The sequence below is a fragment of the Salvelinus namaycush genome, chromosome 39 (assembly GCF_016432855.1).
Source record: "Salvelinus namaycush isolate Seneca chromosome 39, SaNama_1.0, whole genome shotgun sequence".
Classification (NCBI taxonomy): Eukaryota; Metazoa; Chordata; class Actinopteri; order Salmoniformes; family Salmonidae; genus Salvelinus; species Salvelinus namaycush.
In genome coordinates this window covers 3,262,920-3,282,362 of record NC_052345.1, presented here as the reverse complement: position 1 = coordinate 3,282,362, position 19,443 = coordinate 3,262,920, and the positions used below count along the sequence as shown (strand labels likewise).

The 19,443-nt window shown below is 44.5% G+C and overlaps 1 protein-coding gene across 2 annotated transcripts; it reads right to left on the bottom strand.

The window, feature by feature from the left end:
* Positions 1-518: 518 nt before the first annotated feature.
* On the bottom strand, positions 519-12,866 carry LOC120032643 (aspartate aminotransferase, cytoplasmic-like). 2 transcript variants are annotated; one of them, XM_038978827.1, is made up of 9 exons: positions 12,638-12,866; positions 8,489-8,670; positions 7,527-7,650; positions 7,006-7,118; positions 6,594-6,698; positions 6,122-6,272; positions 5,623-5,788; positions 3,011-3,153; positions 519-1,724 (listed from the first exon to the last, which is right to left on the bottom strand). In XM_038978827.1, exons 1-9 carry the CDS (start codon positions 12,744-12,746, stop codon positions 1,585-1,587), a joined length of 1,233 nt encoding a protein of 410 aa, XP_038834755.1. In that variant the 5' UTR covers positions 12,747-12,866; the 3' UTR covers positions 519-1,584. The 2 variants fall into 2 exon arrangements, with proteins under 2 accessions (XP_038834755.1, XP_038834756.1); XM_038978828.1 differs by lacking the exons at positions 519-1,724; positions 3,011-3,153 and adding an exon at positions 3,927-4,266.
* Positions 12,867-19,443: the final 6,577 nt, after the last annotated feature.

The following is a 19,443-nucleotide window of genomic DNA, read 5'->3' as shown; positions in this document are numbered from 1 at the left end:
CAGTTGCTGACAGTTATTACGCAGGGCCCAGAGTTTTTTCTTGTCAGGTTAGGAAAAACTCTGGGTCAAGTTATTACTAATGTCTTAAGGACAAATCGCACCATTAGGAACATCACCACTGTGGGACTCAGTAGCAAAATACCCAGAACTACACCAAGGGCCTCCGGGGGAATTCCAAAAGGGATTCGGGGTGTCTGTGATTGAGTGTCCCACAGAGGACCCCAGGAAGAGTAGCTGCTGCTTTCACAACAGGTAATGGGGATCCTAATAAAATACCCCAAACCCATCTGGGCAGTCAATTACCTGCTGGATGTTGATGAACGGTGGCGATTCAACATGTAGCATCTTTTTGGAAATTAAAACAGAAAATGGCGGCTGATATTCTGTGGTCAGAGGCAGTAGGTCGATCAGTCAGCCGACGGGTGCTTTTAACCGTTTGTCGGCAGTGTTTAGTCTTTTAGAACTAGATTAAAACAGCCATGTACACAGGTAGAGAATAAAGGAGAAATTACATTCAGTTTAGTACACGATTCATAATTTATTATTAGCTGTATGAATGTACATACAGGATGTCAATATAACCATGGCAATCAAATGGCGTGTGGCTGTGTGTTGGAAGACCAACCGTATGTGTACAGTGAACAAAACATCACAACAAAACAAATACAGAACCGTTAAAGGCGGAGATTAACAATCATTCATAAGTAGCGTTATTATGAATAGGAGTGTTTTATCACACCAAGTACATGCCTAACACAGAACCTAAGCCACAGACATTTACGTGGTTCAACTATTACCACAGTAGTGGTATGTGCTTTTCCTATAGGCCATATCTGCATATAGCTGCTCAAATGTTTAGAAAAGGTCATATCACCCTATCAGAGGGCATTTCCTGTTAACGTTTGACCTATTAGGCACATGCATGAACTGTAAAGAACCTTTCAAGCCTGTCACATGACATCACAGAGCATTCGATCCACAATGCACCATTTCACACATTCTAGAACGTGGCGATTGTTAAATGGAACCAGTTCTATGTAAAAGACGTTCAGAAGCATTGTGGTTGTCTGTAGATAGGAGGTCTGGGGGCTCGTATGTAGAACACACAATCACACAATTCATTTTACACAAACTTTTCACTCAACTTCTGGCAATGCTTCACTTTCAAGTGCTCTGAAACATTTTTTTTTTTTTTAAACAAAGTGCACACAGTCATCTCTTATACATTTTCAAAACCAGAAATGGCACAATAAAATAAATAAAAGGCAACGTAACGATCGCCAGGAGAGTGAAATACTTCGACTAGAGGTCTGCATTCAGATTGTTTACAGACGGCTCAGTAATCTGAGGAGGAGAGAAGATGGACAGACACCAGTTATACTGTTGATCATTAACATTGATTGTTGTGAACACGTGTCATATCGTCGCTCTTCTACATTTTACAACCAATAGATGGTTAGAGCACTGCTTATAGAGGATGTGTTGTCACAGAAGGGGGTGCTTGACGAGACCACACGTGACAGTTAACAGTACTTCCTGTGGTGGATAGGAAGCAGGAAGTAGCTGGATGTGGACGGCGGGGCCTTACTGGACCTTGGACACTGTCTCATGGATGGACTCTGCGACATAGTCGATGTTCTTGGAGGTGAGGCCACACATGTTGATACGACCGCTGGCCATCAGGTAGACATGCTTCTCCTTAATCATGTACTGCACCTGCTTAGCTGGAGGGAGGAAGGAGAGGGAGAAAGAGAGGGAGGAAGGAGAGGGAGAAAGAGAGGGAGGAAGGAGAGGGAGAAAGAGAAAGGAAGAGAGGGAGGAAGAGAGAATGTTATTAAAATGACAGCCAACTGTCTATGTTGATCATGTAATCAATCTGCTTAGCTGTAGACTGTAGGGAGAGGAAACATATCTAAGTTGTAGAATTGTATCCGTGTGTGAGGATCTGTGTGTGTAGTTGAGCGTGCATGTTTCTGTAACTTACCGGAAAAAGTCCATTAAAAACGCAGTCTCCGACAAGCGCCGGTCTCATAATGCCCGGGGCATCGTTTCATATTTTAGCAACAAAAAAACACCCGGTCAAAAAAAGGTGTGATTACACGTGCACAGATTATGCCCGGTCTGCTTGGATGTGCCTGGGTACATGTCTGTGTGTTTGGGAAACTCTTATGCCCAGTCTGCTTGGATGTGCCTGGGTACATGTCTGTGTGTTTGGGAAACTCTTATGCCCGGTCTGCTTGGATGTGCCTGCGTACATGTCTGTGTGTTTGGGAAACTCTTATGCCCGGTCTGCTTGGATGTGCCTGCGTACATGTCTGTGTGTTTGGGAAACTCTTATGCCCGGTCTGCTTGGATGTGCCTGCGTACATGTCTGTGTGTTTGGGAAACTCTTATGCCCGGTCTGCTTGGATGTGCCTGGGTACATGTCTGTGTGTTTGGGAAACTCTTATGCCCAGTCTGCTTGGATGTGCCTGGGTACATGTCTGTGTGTTTGGGAAACTCTTATGCCCGGTCTGCTTGGATGTGCCTGCGTACATGTCTGTGTGTTTGGGAAACTCTTATGCCCGGTCTGCTTGGATGTGCCTGCGTACATGTCTGTGTGTTTGGGAAACTCTTATGCCCGGTCTGCTTGGATGTGCCTGCGTACATGTCTGTGTGTTTGGGAAACTCTTATGCCCGGTCTGCTTGGATGTGCCTGGGTACATGTCTGTGTGTTTGGGAAACTCTTATGCCCAGTCTGCTTGGATGTGCCTGGGTACATGTCTGTGTGTTTGGGAAACTCTTATGCCCGGTCTGCTTGGATGTGCCTGCGTACATGTCTGTGTGTTTGGGAAACTCTTATGCCCGGTCTGCTTGGATGTGCCTGCGTACATGTCTGTGTGTTTGGGAAACTCTTATGCCCGGTCTGCTTGGATGTGCCTGGGTACATGTCTGTGTGTTTGGGAAACGTTTATGCCCGGTCTGCTTGGATGTGCCTGGGTACATGTCTGTGTGTTTGGGAAACTCTTACGGTTGAGTCCGGTGAAGCTGAACATGCCGATCTGCTGAGTGATGTGGTCCCAGGTGCCAGGCGTCCCCAGAGCAATGAGCTTATCCTTCAACTGGTCTCTCATCAACAGTACACGGTCAGCCATGGTCTTTACATTACCCTTCCTACAGGAGAGAGAGAGTTGGTTAGTTTAGCCTTCAACTGGTCTTTACATTACCCTTCCTACAGGAGAGAGAGAGTTGGTTAGTTTAGCCTTCAACTGGTCTTTACATTACCCTTCCTACAGGAGAGAGAGAGTTGGTTAGTTTAGCCTTCAACTGGTCTCATCAACAGGACGTTACCCTTCCTACAGGAGAGAGAGTTGGTTAGTTTAGCCTTCAACTGGTCTCTCATCAACAGTACACGGTCAGCCATGGTCTTTACATTACCCTTCCTACAGGAGAGAGGGAGAGAGAGAGTTGGTTAGTTTAGCCTTCAACTGGTCTTTACATTACCCTTCCTACAGGAGAGAGAGAGTTGGTTAGTTTAGCCTTCAACTGGTCTTTACATTACCCTTCCTACAGGAGAGAGAGAGTTGGTTAGTTTAGCCTTCAGCTGGTCTTTACATTACCCTTCCTACAGGAGAGAGAGAGTTGGTTAGTTTAGCCTTCAACTGGTCTTTACATTACCCTTCCTACAGGAGAGAGAGAGTTGGTTAGTTTAGCCTTCAACTGGTCTTTACATTACCCTTCCTACAGGAGAGAGAGAGTTGGTTAGTTTAGCCTTCAACTGGTCTTTACATTACCCTTCCTACAGGAGAGAGAGAGTTGGTTAGTTTAGCCTTCAACTGGTCTTTACATTACCCTTCCTACAGGAGAGAGAGAGAGAGAGAGTTGGTTAGTTTAGCCTTCAGCTGGTCTCTCATCAACAATACACAGTCAGCCATGGTCTTTACATTACCCTTCCTACAGGAGAGAGAGAGTTGGTTAGTTTAGCCTTCAACTGGTCTTTACATTACCCTTCCTACAGGAGAGAGAGAGTTGGTTAGTTTAGCCTTCAACTGGTCTTTACATTACCCTTCCTACAGGAGAGAGAGAGTTGGTTAGTTTAGCCTTCAACTGGTCTCATCAACAGGACGTTACCCTTCCTACAGGAGAGAGAGTTGGTTAGTTTAGCCTTCAACTGGTCTCATCAACAGGACGTTACCCTTCCTACAGGAGAGAGAGTTGGTTAGTTTAGCCTTCAACTGGTCTCTCATCAACAGTACACGGTCAGCCATGGTCTTTACATTACCCTTCCTACAGGAGAGAGAGAGAGAGAGAGTTGGTTAGTTTAGCCTTCAGCTGGTCTCATCAACAATACACAGTCAGCCATGGTCTTTACATTACCCTTCCTACAGGAGAGAGGGAGAGAGAGAGTTGGTTAGTTTAGCCTTCAGCTGGTCTCATCAACAGGACGTTACCCTTCCTACAGGAGAGAGGGAGAGAGAGAGAGAGGGAGAGAGAGAGTTGTTTAGTTTAGCCTTCAGCTGGTCTCATCAACAGGACGTTACCCTTCCTACAGGAGAGAGGGAGAGAGAGAGAGTTGGTTAGTTTAGCCTTCAGCTGGTCTCATCAACAGGACGTTACCCTTCCTACAGCCCACAGGGAGTGGGACAGCTTCAACTCTATATCACTGATCTGAATGGGAACGGCAGTCTTACAAAACATTTCCCACCAACAGAACGTGGCTTACAACAATCCCCAATAAGGAAGCACAGTTATTAACCTACAACAATCCCCAATAAGGAAGCACAGTTATTAACGCACAACAATCCCCAATAAGGAAGCACAGTTATTAACGTACAACAATCCCCAATAAGGAAGCACAGTTATTAACGTACAACAATCCCCAATAAGGAAGCACAGTTATTAACGTACAACAATCCCCAATAAGGAAGCACAGTTATTAACGTACAACAATCCCCAATAAGGAAGCACAGTTATTAACGTACAACAATCCCCAATAAGGAAGCACAGTTATTAACGTACAACAATCCCCAATAAGGAAGCACAGTTATTAACGTACAACAATCCCCAATAAGGAAGCACAGTTATTAACGTACAACAATCCCCAATAAGGAAGCACAGTTATTAACGTACAACAATCCCCAATAAGGAAGCACAGTTATTAACGTACAACAATCCCCAATAAGGAAGCACAGTTATTAACGTACAACAATCCCCAATAAGGAAGCACAGTTATTAATGTACAACAATCCCCAATAAGGAAGCACGGTTATTAACGTACAACAATCCCCAATAAGGAAGCACAGTTATTAATGTACAACAATCCCCAATAAGGAAGCACAGTTATTAATCTACAACAATCCCCAATAAGGAAGCACAGTTATTAACGTACAACAATCCCCAATAAGGAAGCACAGTTTTTAATGTACAACAATCCCCAATAAGGAAGCACAGTTATTAATCTACAACAATCCCCAATAAGGAAGCACAGTTATTAACGTACAACAATGGAGCAGTTGTCAAAACTTGGACTGTACCATTCAGTGAACTCCTCGGGGTTAACTTAGAAGGGAATGTTGTTGGACTGTACCATTCTGTGAAGAGAATTGGGTTGTTGAGTATAAAGGGTTATATTTTTGACCGTACCATTCTATGAACAGATCGGGGTTGTTGAGTGTGATGGCTACGATGCGCGCCCCCTGAGAGGGAGGGTTGGACCAGGTGGTCCTGACGATCTTCTCCATCTGGGACAGAACACGGGCCAGGTTGTCTTTATCCTGGGCCACTACCGTCAGGTTACCAACACGCTCATCTGGAGGACAAAGGAACAAAATGGAGGATTAGCGTCACACAGTGTGTTTAAGTGGCTGAGAGTTTGTGACCATATGAAAAGTGTAAGCAGAAACTCTGAAATGTGGCCACAGCAGCAGACTGTGTGTGTGTGTGTGTGTGTGTGTGTGTGTGTGTGTGTGTTACATGTTGGTGTCCATGTCTATGTATAATATATGCCATTTAACAGACATTTTATCCATTTTACGTATGGGTGGTCCCGGGAATTGAACCCACTATCCTGGCGTTACAAGCACCATGCTCTACCACCGGAGACACAGAGGACCACGATGTACGTGTCTGTCTATAGACTCACTGTAGAGGCCAAAGTTCTTGGAGAAGGACTGGGCACAGAGCAGCTCAAATCCTTCAGAGACAAAGTAGCGGATGGCCCAGGCATCTTTATCCAGACTGCCTGATGCAAAACCCTGGTAGGCTGAGTCAAAGAACACAAACAGCTTCCTCCTCTGGAGGGGGGCAGGGGGGGAGAAGGGACACAGAGAGAGGAGGGAGGAGAAGGGAAAGAGAGATAATTGAATTGAGAGGGTAGAAAGGAAAAACAAAAAGTTACCAAATATAAACGAGCCAGATGGATTATGGTTGGGATTGTGAGAAGTCCGTTCCCCTGGGGAGAATTCATTAGTCGCAGTACAGAAACTATTTCATCCAAATGGAAAGCTTTTTGCAATGAAACTAGAGCTTCTATTGAACAGATTCAGGTAGGCCCCGTTCCGTTTGGTTCCGTTTGGTTCCTAGTGAATACATTCCTGCTGTCTCCCCTGTCTCACCTTCATGACCTCAGCGATCGTCTTCCATTCGTCAGGTGTGGGGTCTGTCCCAGTGGGGTTGTGGGCACAGGCATGGAGCACAAAGATAGAGTGTTCTGGAGCGTTCTGACAAAATAACACACATCAATGATCAAGAACAGGATTAGGGATGTGCATTTGAAAGAATGTCTGCGTTCAAGTAAATCTCATGAAAATGATTCTGAGTAGTCAAATGTCAGCGTGAAACGGGGCTGACGGCAAAACAGTTTGCAGTGTGTTATCTGTTGTTCAGATTACTGGTTGTTCTGATACACAACTGAAAACCAAACTGAAATATTAATGCGAGATGCTCATCCACAGCTTGTTGTAGCCTAAATCATGCATGATGTCGCTCTAACTCAAGTCCCTCACCCTCCCTCCGCCCCTCTCTCACCTCCAGGTCATCCATTATACCAGTCACGTCCAGGCCTTTCTTTGCTCCGTCCCAGTAGTGGTAGGGGCGGATATCTTTAAACCCAGCATCCGAAAACACTGCATTGTGGTTCTCTATAGGGGGAGAGAAGGAGGAGAAAGAAGATGGCGAGGAGGAGGCGGTGGAGAAGAGGGTATTTGCTCAGTATGTTGTGCTCTTAGGGGGATGATGACTCAATAGAAGTAGAATATGTTGATTGTGCTCTGTGTGTCTGCTGCGTCTCAGTTATCTTGTCATCTAAACAGTCCTTATTGGTTATCTTGTCATCTAAACAGTCCTTATTGGTTCTATGGTTATCTTGTCATCTAAACAGTCCTTATTGGTTCTATGGTTATCTTGTCATCTAAACAGTCCTTATTGGTTCTATGGTTATCTTGTCATCTAAACAGTCCTTATTGGTTCTATGGAACCCAGGACTCCCTGGAAAATCCTGGCTAAATCAATTCCATGTAAATGAGTTGGTTGTAGCTCCGCCCACTGACCCCAGGTCGGCGCAGAGACGTAGACGGGTGTGGCCGTGTTGTTGGTGCCGTTGTACCAGCGCCTCAGAAACTCCGCCCCGATCCTCAACGCACCGGTACCTCCCAATGCCTGGACCGCTCCCACCTGGAAAGAGAGAGAAAACATCAACATTTGGGCAGGGCAAGGCAGAAGACTCTGTGTCTGTGTCTGTGTGTCTGTGTGTCTGTGTGTGTGTGTGTGTGTGTGTGTGTGTGTGTGTGTGTGTGTGTGTGTGTGTGTGTGTGTGTGTGTGTGTGTGTGTGGACTTCCACCCCACGATGTAGAACTTGAGTTACAGGAAGTATAATTTAATTCAGTGCAATTCAAAGAAATTGGACTGAGTCATGGAACGAGTTATATTGAATCTGACAGGTCACACTTCCAGATACCAAGTAATATATCACTTTTCCCTGGAAACAATGTTCATCAACTCTTTTAACCTTAGTGCTTAGAACAGACCATTACATTTCCACCAACCATTTCATTTCTTTGGCTTCTTTTTCAAGGCCTCAGGGTCAACTTGAGGGTTGAACTAATGCTGGGAAATGTAGTATTTCCCCCATATTTAACTAAATATAAGTGATTAATAAAATATAATAACTTTGAATATTCACATACAGGTGTCGTTTTCTTTGATCATACATTTCAAGATGTTGTCCTGAAAATTGATTGTTTTATATGCATGTATATTACGACATGTTTGATGTTTTAGGCACAAGATGTATACTTGTATAGACTACACCTAATGTAGAATAGAAGAGACACTTCAAATTAATAGAATTTCACTAAATTCTATTTCCTTTAAGTAAAAATTGTAATTCTGTATTCTCCTTACGACTTCAATTCAATCATTTTATGGGAATTTCTGAGGCATTTTCAATTCAATTCTGCCCAACTCTGGTATGTGTCTATGTATATACATGTGTCCCTCCCTGCTACCTACCCTTCCGTCCTTGATGGCGGGGCTGTCATCCCCCAGGGCCACCTTGGAGGCAGCAGAGCGGAGCTCAGGGAGACCCAGGATGGGAAGATACTCGTGGTTCAGACTGTTGTCCTCCACTATCATCTTCTCTACCTTCTTCACTACGGGCAGGACCCACGGTAGACAGTCATCTGTACGGTAGGCTGAGGAGAGAGAGAGAGGAGACATTATATACTGTATCTAACGGTCTATCTAGGCAGGACCCACGGTAGACAGTCATCTGTACGGTAGGCTGAGGAGAGAGACATTATATACTGTATCTAACGGTCTATCTAGGCAGGACCCACGGTAGACAGTCATCTGTACGGTAGGCTGAGGAGAGAGAGGAGACATTATATACTGTATCTAACGGTCTATCTAGGCAGGACCCACGGTAGACAGTCATCTGTACGGTAGGCTGAGGAGAGAGACATTATATACTGTATCTAACGGTCTATCTAGGCAGGACCCACGGTAGACAGTCATCTGTACGGTAGGCTGAGGAGAGAGAGGAGACATTATATACTGTATCTAACGGTCTATCTAGGCAGGACCCACGGTAGACAGTCATCTGTACGGTAGGCTGAGGAGAGAGACATTATATACTGTATCTAACGGTCTATCTAGGCAGGACCCACGGTAGACAGTCATCTGTACGGTAGGCTGAGGAGAGAGACATTATATACTGTATCTAACGGTCTATCTAGGCAGGACCCATGGTAGACAGTCATATGTACACCATCTGTATACAGGGCTCCAGAGTGGCGCAGCGGTCTAAGGCACTGCATCTCAGTGCTAGAGGCATCACTACAGACCCTGGTTTGATTCCAGGCTGTATCAAAACCGGCCGTGATTGGGAGTACCATAGAGCGGCACACAATTGGCCCAGCGTCATCCGGGTTAGGGTTTGGCCGGGGTAGGCCGTCATTGTAAATAAGAATTTGTTCTTAACTGACTTGCCGAGTTAAATAAAATGTTTTATAATACACACTGTACATGTCTGTCAGCCTTTCTGCGTGGGCAGGACCAATAGCAGGCACCAGGCAGTCATTTACTGTAGGCTGGAGAGACAAAAACTAGTATTACAGAGTGTACAATAGCCTAGTTATAATAAGCCTACTTAAAAATGTTGATGGTTGACACCAAAACAACTTTTCATAATGACCACTAGCAGGCTGCAAAATTCATGCACTCTGTTGTCACACCCTGCTCTGCTGGAGGTCACCCTGGCCTGAAGAATAAGTGTGTGTGTGTGTGCACACGCCTGTGCATGTGACTTCCGAGGAGCTTCATTTCCCTCTCTAAGGAAAGCCTTCCAATTTCTCTCCTTTCCAGTCCAGGCCGGTGCGCTCTACCATTGAGGATCAAATTACAGCCGTTGATATTCAGTTACCAAAGTTCACAACAAATAGCTAGCTGGCTGGCTGGCCTATACCAGGCCCTGGTCTAGTCGAAGGGGAAACTACATACATGTAGCCTAGCTGGCTGGCCTACACCAGGCCCTGGTCTAGTCGAAGGGGAAACTACATACATGTAGCCTAGCTAGCTGGCCTACACCAGGCCCTGGTCTAGTCGAAGGGGAAACTACATACATGTAGCCTAGCTGGCTGGCCTACACCAGGCCCTGGTCTAGTCTAAGGGGAAACTACATACATGTAGCCTAGCTAGCTGGCCTACACCAGGCCCTGGTCTAGTCGAAGGGGAAACTACATACATGTAGCCTAGCTAGCTGGCCTATACCAGGCCCTGGTCTAGTCTAAGGGGAAACTACATACATGTAGCCTAGCTAGCTGGCCTACACCAGGCCCTGGTCTAGTCGAAGGGGAAACTACATACATGTAGCCTAGCTAGCTGGCCTACACCAGGCCCTGGTCTAGTCGAAGGGGAAACTACATACATGTAGCCTAGCTAGCTGGCCTACACCAGGCCCTGGTCTAGTCGAAGGGGAAACTACAGACAGGTAGGCTAGCTGGTTAGAAGCTACTTTTCTTTGTTGTTTTTTTCCCTTCCTGCAGTTCATTAATATACCAAATAGTGATTCATCAAGGTCACAAGACAAGCCCAACTAGTTTATTATAACAGTTCCTCAACACCCTGTTTCTACTAGCATCAGTCTCTCACTGCCAACAACAACCAGTCGATATTTTCCCAGGAGTCCTGTGTGGTGTTGTGTTATGAGGCCCTTGGCTCTAGGTTCTGTAGCTACTACCGAGGGAGTACGAGCGGAAGTGACTTTTCCTAGCAGGTTGAGCTAACCCCATCCCTTTTCCTAGCAGGTTGAGCTAACCCCATCCCTTTTCCTAGCAGGTTGAGCTAACCCCATCCCTTTTCCTAGCAGGTTGAGCTAACCCCCTCCCTTTTCCTAGCAGGTTGAGCTAACCCCCTCCCTTTTCCTAGCAGGTTGAGCTAACCCCCTCCCTTTTCCTAGCAGGTTGAGCTAACCCCCTCCCTTTTCCTAGCAGGTTGAGCTAACCCCCTCCCTTTTCCTAGCAGGTTGAGCTAACCCCCTCCCTTTTCCTAGCAGGTTGAGCTAACCCCCTCCCTTTTCCTAGCAGGTTGAGCAAACCCCCTCCCTTTTCCTAGCAGGTTGAGCAAACCCCCTCCCTTTTCCTAGCAGGTTGAGCTAACCCCCTCCCTTTTCCTAGCAGGTTGAGCTAACCCCCTCCCTTTTCCTAGCAGGTTGAGCTAACCCCATCCCTTTTCCTAGCAAGTTGAGCAAACCCCCTCCCTTTTCCTAGCAGGTTGAGCTAACCCCCTCCCTTTTCCTAGCAGGTTGAGCTAACCCCCTCCCTTTTCCTAGCAGGTTTAGCTAACCCCATCCCTTTTCCTAGCAGGTTGAGCTAACCCCATCCCTTTTCCTAACAGGTTGAGCTAACCCCATCCCTTTTCCTAGCAGGTTTAGCTAACCCCATCCCTTTTCCTAACAGGTTTAGCTAACCCCATCCCTTTTCCTAACCTAAGTCTTCTAACCTAAATCTAAATTCTCCTTACCTGCTATGAAAAAGTCACTTCTAGTCGTAGCTGTACTCCTAGGTTCCCCAACTGGCCGAATTTGGCCCGCAGGTTATTTTTGGGGGCCAAACCCTAGCTCCAAATGATTTTGGAAATCTGTTCCAAAGTATTCCCACGCACAATAGTGAGATATGTGATCATATGCAAATATGTGATTATGTTCTAGTCAAATATTATCTGTTTGGGCTTCTTGGCGTCAATTTGCAGCCTACAAATGACTTGTAATTATGTTCCCCTGACCATCGGCTCAAGAAAAACAATGGTCCCGGTGTAGAATCTAGTTGATGAGCCCTGCTGTTCTCCCTCTAGTCAGAACCATTGTTCACCTGTCTGCGTCTGTCGTTGTGAATTTAACAGAGCGTGGTTTGGGGAACAAGTTTAAACGGTGAGTGAGAAGATACAATCATGCATTCCCTACAGCCTTGGCATTGGAAGACTGATGAATGAAATGCAAGGGATGACAATATAACCTAGTAGTGAAGGCAGAGTGATCTATTCCAAACCCAACACATGCATAACTATCTGTTCTGACCAGAGCCCACTGGTCATAGAGATCCAATTCCTAATTGTATGGCGATGGCATTCAGACCTCATCTACAATGTTTAGGAATGACCGCAGACCTTTTGGAAGGTCTGTCACCCGACGTCACCAGTCCTATGATGACTGAGTTCGAACTAAAGTTAACAGTTTATAATACGCTTCTATTGCGGACTGCCTGATCTGTTCTGTATGGACCGCACGAGTTCTCGTAGAATCAATCATGAGGTCACATTGCTGTCCAGTGTCCAACAAATGACAAACTGCAGAATGAGCAGCGTTTTATAAATGCTTTCATGCTGCAAAGCATAACATGTAAATCATGTTAGATACTAGCTAGATGTCCCTGTATTAGCAGAAAAATATGGCTGATATATGCGGCAGTCTAGTTGCACTTGCTGTCAAACTTCGACTACTCTGTTAGCCAGCATGCTAACGAGGAAGGTCAAAGCCATGTTAGTTGGCAAGCATTCTATTATCATGCTACTCAAACTAGTGGCCGTGGTCAAAGCAGTTTACCCGTCTGTGTTGCAAATTCGAAACGTAAGTTAGAATAGCTTGTTGGGTCTTCTCTCTCTTACCTCCGACTCCCAAATTCACCTTCTGCGCGTGAGTGTCCTCTCTGAAATCGGCAGTCAGTTTAAAAACGGCCACTGGAGGGGCTTGAGGTACTTCGGCGAATATAGACATGATTATAACGGATCCCGGTACAGGGCAGGAGAAGGGGAGAGAGTCGTTCTTGTTCAGTACCTCACCGATAGGCTGCAGCGGAGAGACAGGCGAGCTTCACCTTCAACGCGCTACAAGGTACCGCTGTGAAGCAGGAAAGAATAACTAAGTACTTCCGGGTCACGGATTTCTGGAATCCTTCAGAATAAAGAGACAGTGCAAAGCCTAAATGGTCAAAAATTGTTTTGTGTGTGTGCTCATATTATTTATTGCACTGTACGGTGTTTTAGTGAAAGGGGGGTCCATTTTACTCAGACTTCTAGTTTCCAAATCTACAGAGTTTACACCCAGAGGAGCGTCCTGCTCCTTCAGTATACAGGTAATTGTGTACTACGGTGCAGTATGTTCACTGTGAAAAACGTACTGAACTTCGTGCAAAACGAATGCGCTAATTAATAATGGGATTTAAAAGTATTTTCTGAAGTTGATTATTATAATTATTATAATAATATTATTCATATTTTTATTAATAGTAGCATTATAAATAATGTTTTGTTATTTGTATTATTGTTGTTGCCATGATAACTATCTAGTAATAATTACTTGCTGTAAACAATAATGTCAACGCTATAATATCATTTTTGCTATAAAGGCGATTAACTTTATTGATTTTTCCATATTGTTAAACTAAATTTGAAGTCTGCTAACATTTCCTCATAACATGTTACGAATTTCGACCATTTGTAATATTTTTCACGATCTTCATTGCAGGACATTTATTTAGGAAAAAGCCGAGGTAACGGCCTAAATTCTTGCTAAGTATTGCTTATTCTTGCTGGCGGAATGGAGGTCTACAAGGCAAGCTGCGGGCTATTAAACCAATGCAATTCCTCTTTACGCCACAAGATGTCAGCCTTAGCTAGCAATGCAAGATATGCTGTCATTTTATCCCAGGGATTCCCAACCCTGTCTTTGCCTTTAATAAATATGCAGCTCCAAAAATTGTTCGGTTACCAAGAATATTAACTGTTTACTTTGCAAGCTCACCAACAATGGGGCATCAAGCAACAATAGGCCTACTGGTCTTGTGGTATGTACAAATTGCTTGAAATTGATCATTTAGTTATAAAGCTTGCATTTGGAATATATTGTACAAATTCATTATTACATAATCAAAATGTGTTGTAGACAAAATAAAGAAACGGGCTGTCTGGTAGCCTCAATAAATAGACACAGACTTGTAGTTGAACAAGTCATTGCATGTATAGATTGTTTTTACTTGACTTGAGACTTGACTTGAAAAAACTTGTGACTGGACTCAACTTGACTGCCTCTTAGAATGCATGACTTGGACTTGACTGGCTCTTAGAATGTATGACTTGGATTTGACTGGCTCTTAGAATGTATGACTTGGACTTAACTGGCTATTAGAATGTATGACTTGGACATAACTGCCTCTTAGAATACATGACTTGGACTTGACTGGCTCTTAGAATGTATGACTTGGATTTGACTGGCTATTAGAATGTATGACTTGGACATAACTGCCTCTTAGAATGCATGACTTGGACTTGACTGGCTCTTAGAATGTATGACTTGGATTTGACTGGCTCTTAGAATGTATGACTTGGACTTAACTGGCTATTAGAATGTATGACTTGGACATAACTGCCTCTTAGAATGCATGACTTGGACTTGACTGGCTCTTAGAATGTATGACTTGGACTTGACTGGCTCTTAGAATGTATGACTTGGATTTGACTGGCTCTTAGAATGTATGACTTGGACATAACTGCCTCTTAGAATACATGACTTGGACTTGACTGGCTCTTAGAATGTATGACTTGGATTTGACTGGCTATTAGAATGTATGACTTGGACATAACTGCCTCTTAGAATGCATGACTTGGACTTGACTGGCTCTTAGAATGTATGACTTGGATTTGACTGGCTCTTAGAATGTATGACTTGGACTTAACTGGCTATTAGAATGTATGACTTGGACATAACTGCCTCTTAGAATGCATGACTTGGACTTGACTGGCTCTTAGAATGTATGACTTGGACTTGACTGGCTCTTAGAATGTATGACTTGGATTTGACTGGCTCTTAGAATGTATGACTTGGACTTGACTGGCTCTTAGAATGTATGACTTGGATTTGACTGGCTCTTAGAATGTATGACTTGGACTTGACTGGCTCTTATAATGTATGACTTGGACTTGACTGGCTCTTAGAATGTATGACTTGGACTTGACTGGCTCTTAGAATGTATGACTTGGATTTGACTGGCTCTTAGAATGTATGACTTGGACTTAACTGGCTCTTAGAATGTATGACTTGGACATAACTGGCTCTTAGAATGTATGACTTGGACTTGACTGGCTCTTAGAATGTATGACTTGGAATTGACTGGCTCTTAGAATGTATGACTTGGACTTAACTGGCTCTTAGAATGTATGACTTGGACATAACTGGCTCTTAGAATGTATGACTTGGACTTAACTGGCTCTTAGAATGTATGACTTGGACATAACTGGCTCTTAGAATGTATGACTTGGACTTAACTGGCTCTTAGAATGTATGACTTGGACTTGACTGGCTCTTAGAATGTATCACTTGGACTTGACTGGCTCTTAGAATGTATGACTTGGACTTGACTGGCTCTTAGAATGTATAACTTGGACTTGACTGGCTCCTAGAATGTATGACTTGGACTTGACTGGCTCTTAGAATGTATGACTTGGACTTGACTCGAGATGTTCTACTTGTGACTAGACTTGAGACTCGGAACTTGTCACTTGCTTGTGACTCGAATAATAGTGACTTAGTCCCAACTCTGTTTCTACCTTGATACACCTTTGTACCGGTGCATCAAGTCTGACACCAACAGGCTCTTGAACAGCTTCTACCTCCAAGCAATACGACTGATAAATAGACAACAAAATAGCTACACGGACTGTCTGAGTTTACAGTGTAATTTTATGGACCTTCCATTTCAATCTCTGCACTGTCTCTATGCAAGCACGCACGCACACACACACACACACACACACACACACACACACACACACACACACACACACACACACACACACACACACACACACACACACACACACACACACACACACACACACACACACACACACACTGTCCCTCCAGCACACATACAAACACTCACTCTGTCACGCCCTGACCATAGAGAGCTGTTTATTCTCCATGTTGGTTAGGTCGGGGTGTGATTAAGGGTGGGTTATCTAGGGGAATTATATATCTATTTTGGCCTGGTATGGTTCCCAATCAGAGGCAGCTGTTTATCGTTGTCTCTGATTGGGGATCATATTTAGGCAGCCATTTCCCCTTTGTGCTTTGTGGGATCTTGTCTAGGTACAGTTGCCTGTGAGCACTACTCTGAGCTTCACGTTTCGTTTGTTCGCTTTATTGTTTTTGTTCTTTAAGTTTCTCTTCCAAAATAAAGGATGGAAACATACCATGCTGCATCTTGGTCCACTCCTTATAACGATCGTGACACACTCCATCATTTGCTCACTCCCATATATTTATACTGACTCTACACACCCACTCACATACATTTATACTGACTCTACACACCCACTCACATACATTTATACTGACTCTACACACCCGCACACCCACTCCCATATAAGCTGCTGCTACTCTGTTTATCATATAACCTGATGCCTAGTCACCTTACCCCTATACATACCTACCTACATCACTTTAGTATCCCTGTCCCCTTACCCCTATACCTACATCACTTTAGTATCCCTGTCCCCTTACCCCTATACCTACATCACTTTAGTGTCCCTGTCCCCTTACCCCTATACCTACATCACTTTAGTATCCCTGTCCCCTTACCCCTATACCTACATCACTTTAGTATCCCTGTCCTTTACCCCTATACCTACATCACTTTAGTATCCTTGTCCCCTTACCCCTATACCTACATCACTTTAGTATCCCTGTCCCCTTACCCCTATACCTACATCACTTTAGTATCCCTGTCCCCTTACCCCTATACCTACATCACTTTAGTATCCCTGTCCCCTTACCCCTATACCTACATCACTTTAGTATCCCTGTCCCCTTACCCCTATACCTACATCACTTTAGTATCCCTGTCCCCTTACCCCTATACCTACATCACTTTAGTATCCCTGTCCCTTACCCCTATACCTACATCACTTTAGTATCCCTGTCCTTTACCCCTATACCTACATCACTTCAGTATCCCTGTCCCCTTACCTCTATACCTACATCACTTTAGTATCCCTGTCCCCTTACCCCTATACCTACATCACTTTAGTATCCCTGTCCCCTTACCCCTATACCTACATCACTTTAGTGTCCCTGTCCCCTTACCCCTATACCTACATCACTTTAGTATCCCTGTCCCCTTACCCCTATACCTACATCACTTTAGTATCCCTGTCCTTTACCCCTATACCTACATCACTTTAGTATCCCTGTCCCCTTACCCCTATACCTACATCACTTTAGTATCCCTGTCCCCTTACCCCTATACCTACATCACTTTAGTACCCCTGTCCCCTTACCCCTATACCTACATCACTTTAGTATCCCTGTCCCCTTACCCCTATACCTACATCACTTTAGTATCCCTGTCCTTTACCCCTATACCTACATCACTTTAGTATCCCTGTCCCCTTACCCCTATACCTACATCACTTTAGTATCCCTGTCCTTTACCCCTATACCTACATCACTTTAGTATCCCTGTCCCCTTACCCCTATACCTACATCACTTTAGTATCCCTGTCCCCTTACCCCTATACCTACATCACTTTAGTATCCCTGTCCTTTACCCCTATACCTACATCACTTTAGTATCCCTGTTCCCTTACCCCTATACCTACATCACTTTAGTATCCCTGTCCATTACCCCTATACCTACATCACTTTAGTATCCCTGTCCCCTTACCCCTATACCTACATCACTTTAGTATCCCTGTCCCCTTACCCCTATACCTACATCACTTTAGTATCCCTGTCCCCTTACCCCTATACCTACATCACTTTAGTACCCCTGTCCCCTTACCCCTATACCTACATCACTTTAGTATCCCTGTCCCTTACCCCTATACCTACATCACTTTAGTATCCCTGTCCCCTTACCCCTATACCTACATCACTTTAGTGTCCCTGTCCCTTACCTCTATACCTACATCACTTTAGTGTCCCTGTCCCCTTACCCCTATACCTACATCACTTTAGTATCCCTGTCCCTTACCCCTATACCTACATCACTTTAGTATCCCTGTCCTTTACCCCTATACCTACATCACTTTAGTATCCCTGTCCCTTACCCCTATACCTACATCACTTTAGTATCCCTGTCCCCTTACCCCTATACCTACATCACTTTAGTATCCCTGCCCCTTACCCCTATACCTACATCACTTTAGTATCCCTGTCCTTTACCCCTATACCTACATCACTTTAGTATCCCTGTCCCCTTACCCCTATACCTACATCACTTTAGTATCCCTGCCCCTTACCCCTATACCTACATCACTTTAGTATCCCTGTCCTTTACCCCTATACCTACATCACTTTAGTATCCCTGTCCCCTTACCCCTATACCTACACCACTTTAGTATCCCTGTCCCCTTACCCCTATACCTACATCACTTTAGTATCCCTGCCCCTTACCCCTATACCTACATCACTTTAGTATCCCTGTCCTTTACCCCTATACCTACATCACTTTAGTATCCCTGTCCCCTTACCCCTATACCTACATCACTTTAGTATCCCTGCCCCTTACCCCTATACCTACATCACTTTAGTATCCCTGTCCCTTACCCCTATACCTACATCACTTTAGTATCCCTGTCCTTTACCCCTATACCTACATCACTTTAGTATCCCTGTCCTTTACCCCTATACCTACATCACTTTAGTATCCCTGTCCCCTTACCCCTATACCTACATCACTTTAGTATCCCTGTCCTTTACCCCTATACCTACATCACTTTAGTATCCCTGTCCTTTACCCCTATACCTACATCACTTTAGTATCCCTGTCCCCTTACCCCTATACCTACATCACTTTAGTATCCCTGTCCCCTTACCCCTATACCTACATCACTTTAGTATCCCTGTCCCTTACCCCTATACCTACATCACTTTAGTATCCCTGTCCCTTACCACTATACCTACATCACTTTAGTATCCCTGTCCCTTACCTCTATACCTACATCACTTTAGTATCCCTGTCCCCTTACCCCTATACCTACATCACTTTAGTGTCCCTGTCCCCTTACCCCTATACCTACATCACTTTAGTATCCCTGTCCCCTTACCCCTATACCTACATCACTTTAGTATCCCTGTCCCCTTACCCCTATACCTACATCACTTTAGTATCCCTGTCCCCTTACCCCTATACCTACATCACTTTAGTATCCCTGTCCCCTTACCCCTATACCTACATCACTTTAGTATCCCTGTCCCCTTACCCCTATACCTACATCACTTTAGTATCCCTGTCCCTTACCCCTATACCTACATCACTTTAGTATCCCTGTCCTTTACCCCTATACCTACATCACTTTAGTATCCCTGACCCCTTACCCCTATACCTACATCACTTTAGTATCCCTGTCCCTTACCCCTATACCTACATCACTTTAGTATCCCTGTCCCCTTACCCCTATACCTACATCACTTT

Bases quoted from the DNA above. Each gene is read 5' to 3' on its own strand.
- LOC120032643 (XM_038978827.1), bottom strand. From the start codon at position 12,746: ATGTCTATATTCGCCGAAGTACCTCAAGCCCCTCCAGTGGCCGTTTTT. The intron at 7,119-7,526 runs GTCAGTGGGCGG...CTCCCCCTATAG, and splicing joins CGTCTCTGCGCCGACCTGGG to AGAACCACAATGCAGTGTTT. The intron at 5,789-6,121 runs GTGAGTCTATAG...TTTGTCCTCCAG, and splicing joins CAAGAACTTTGGCCTCTACA to ATGAGCGTGTTGGTAACCTG.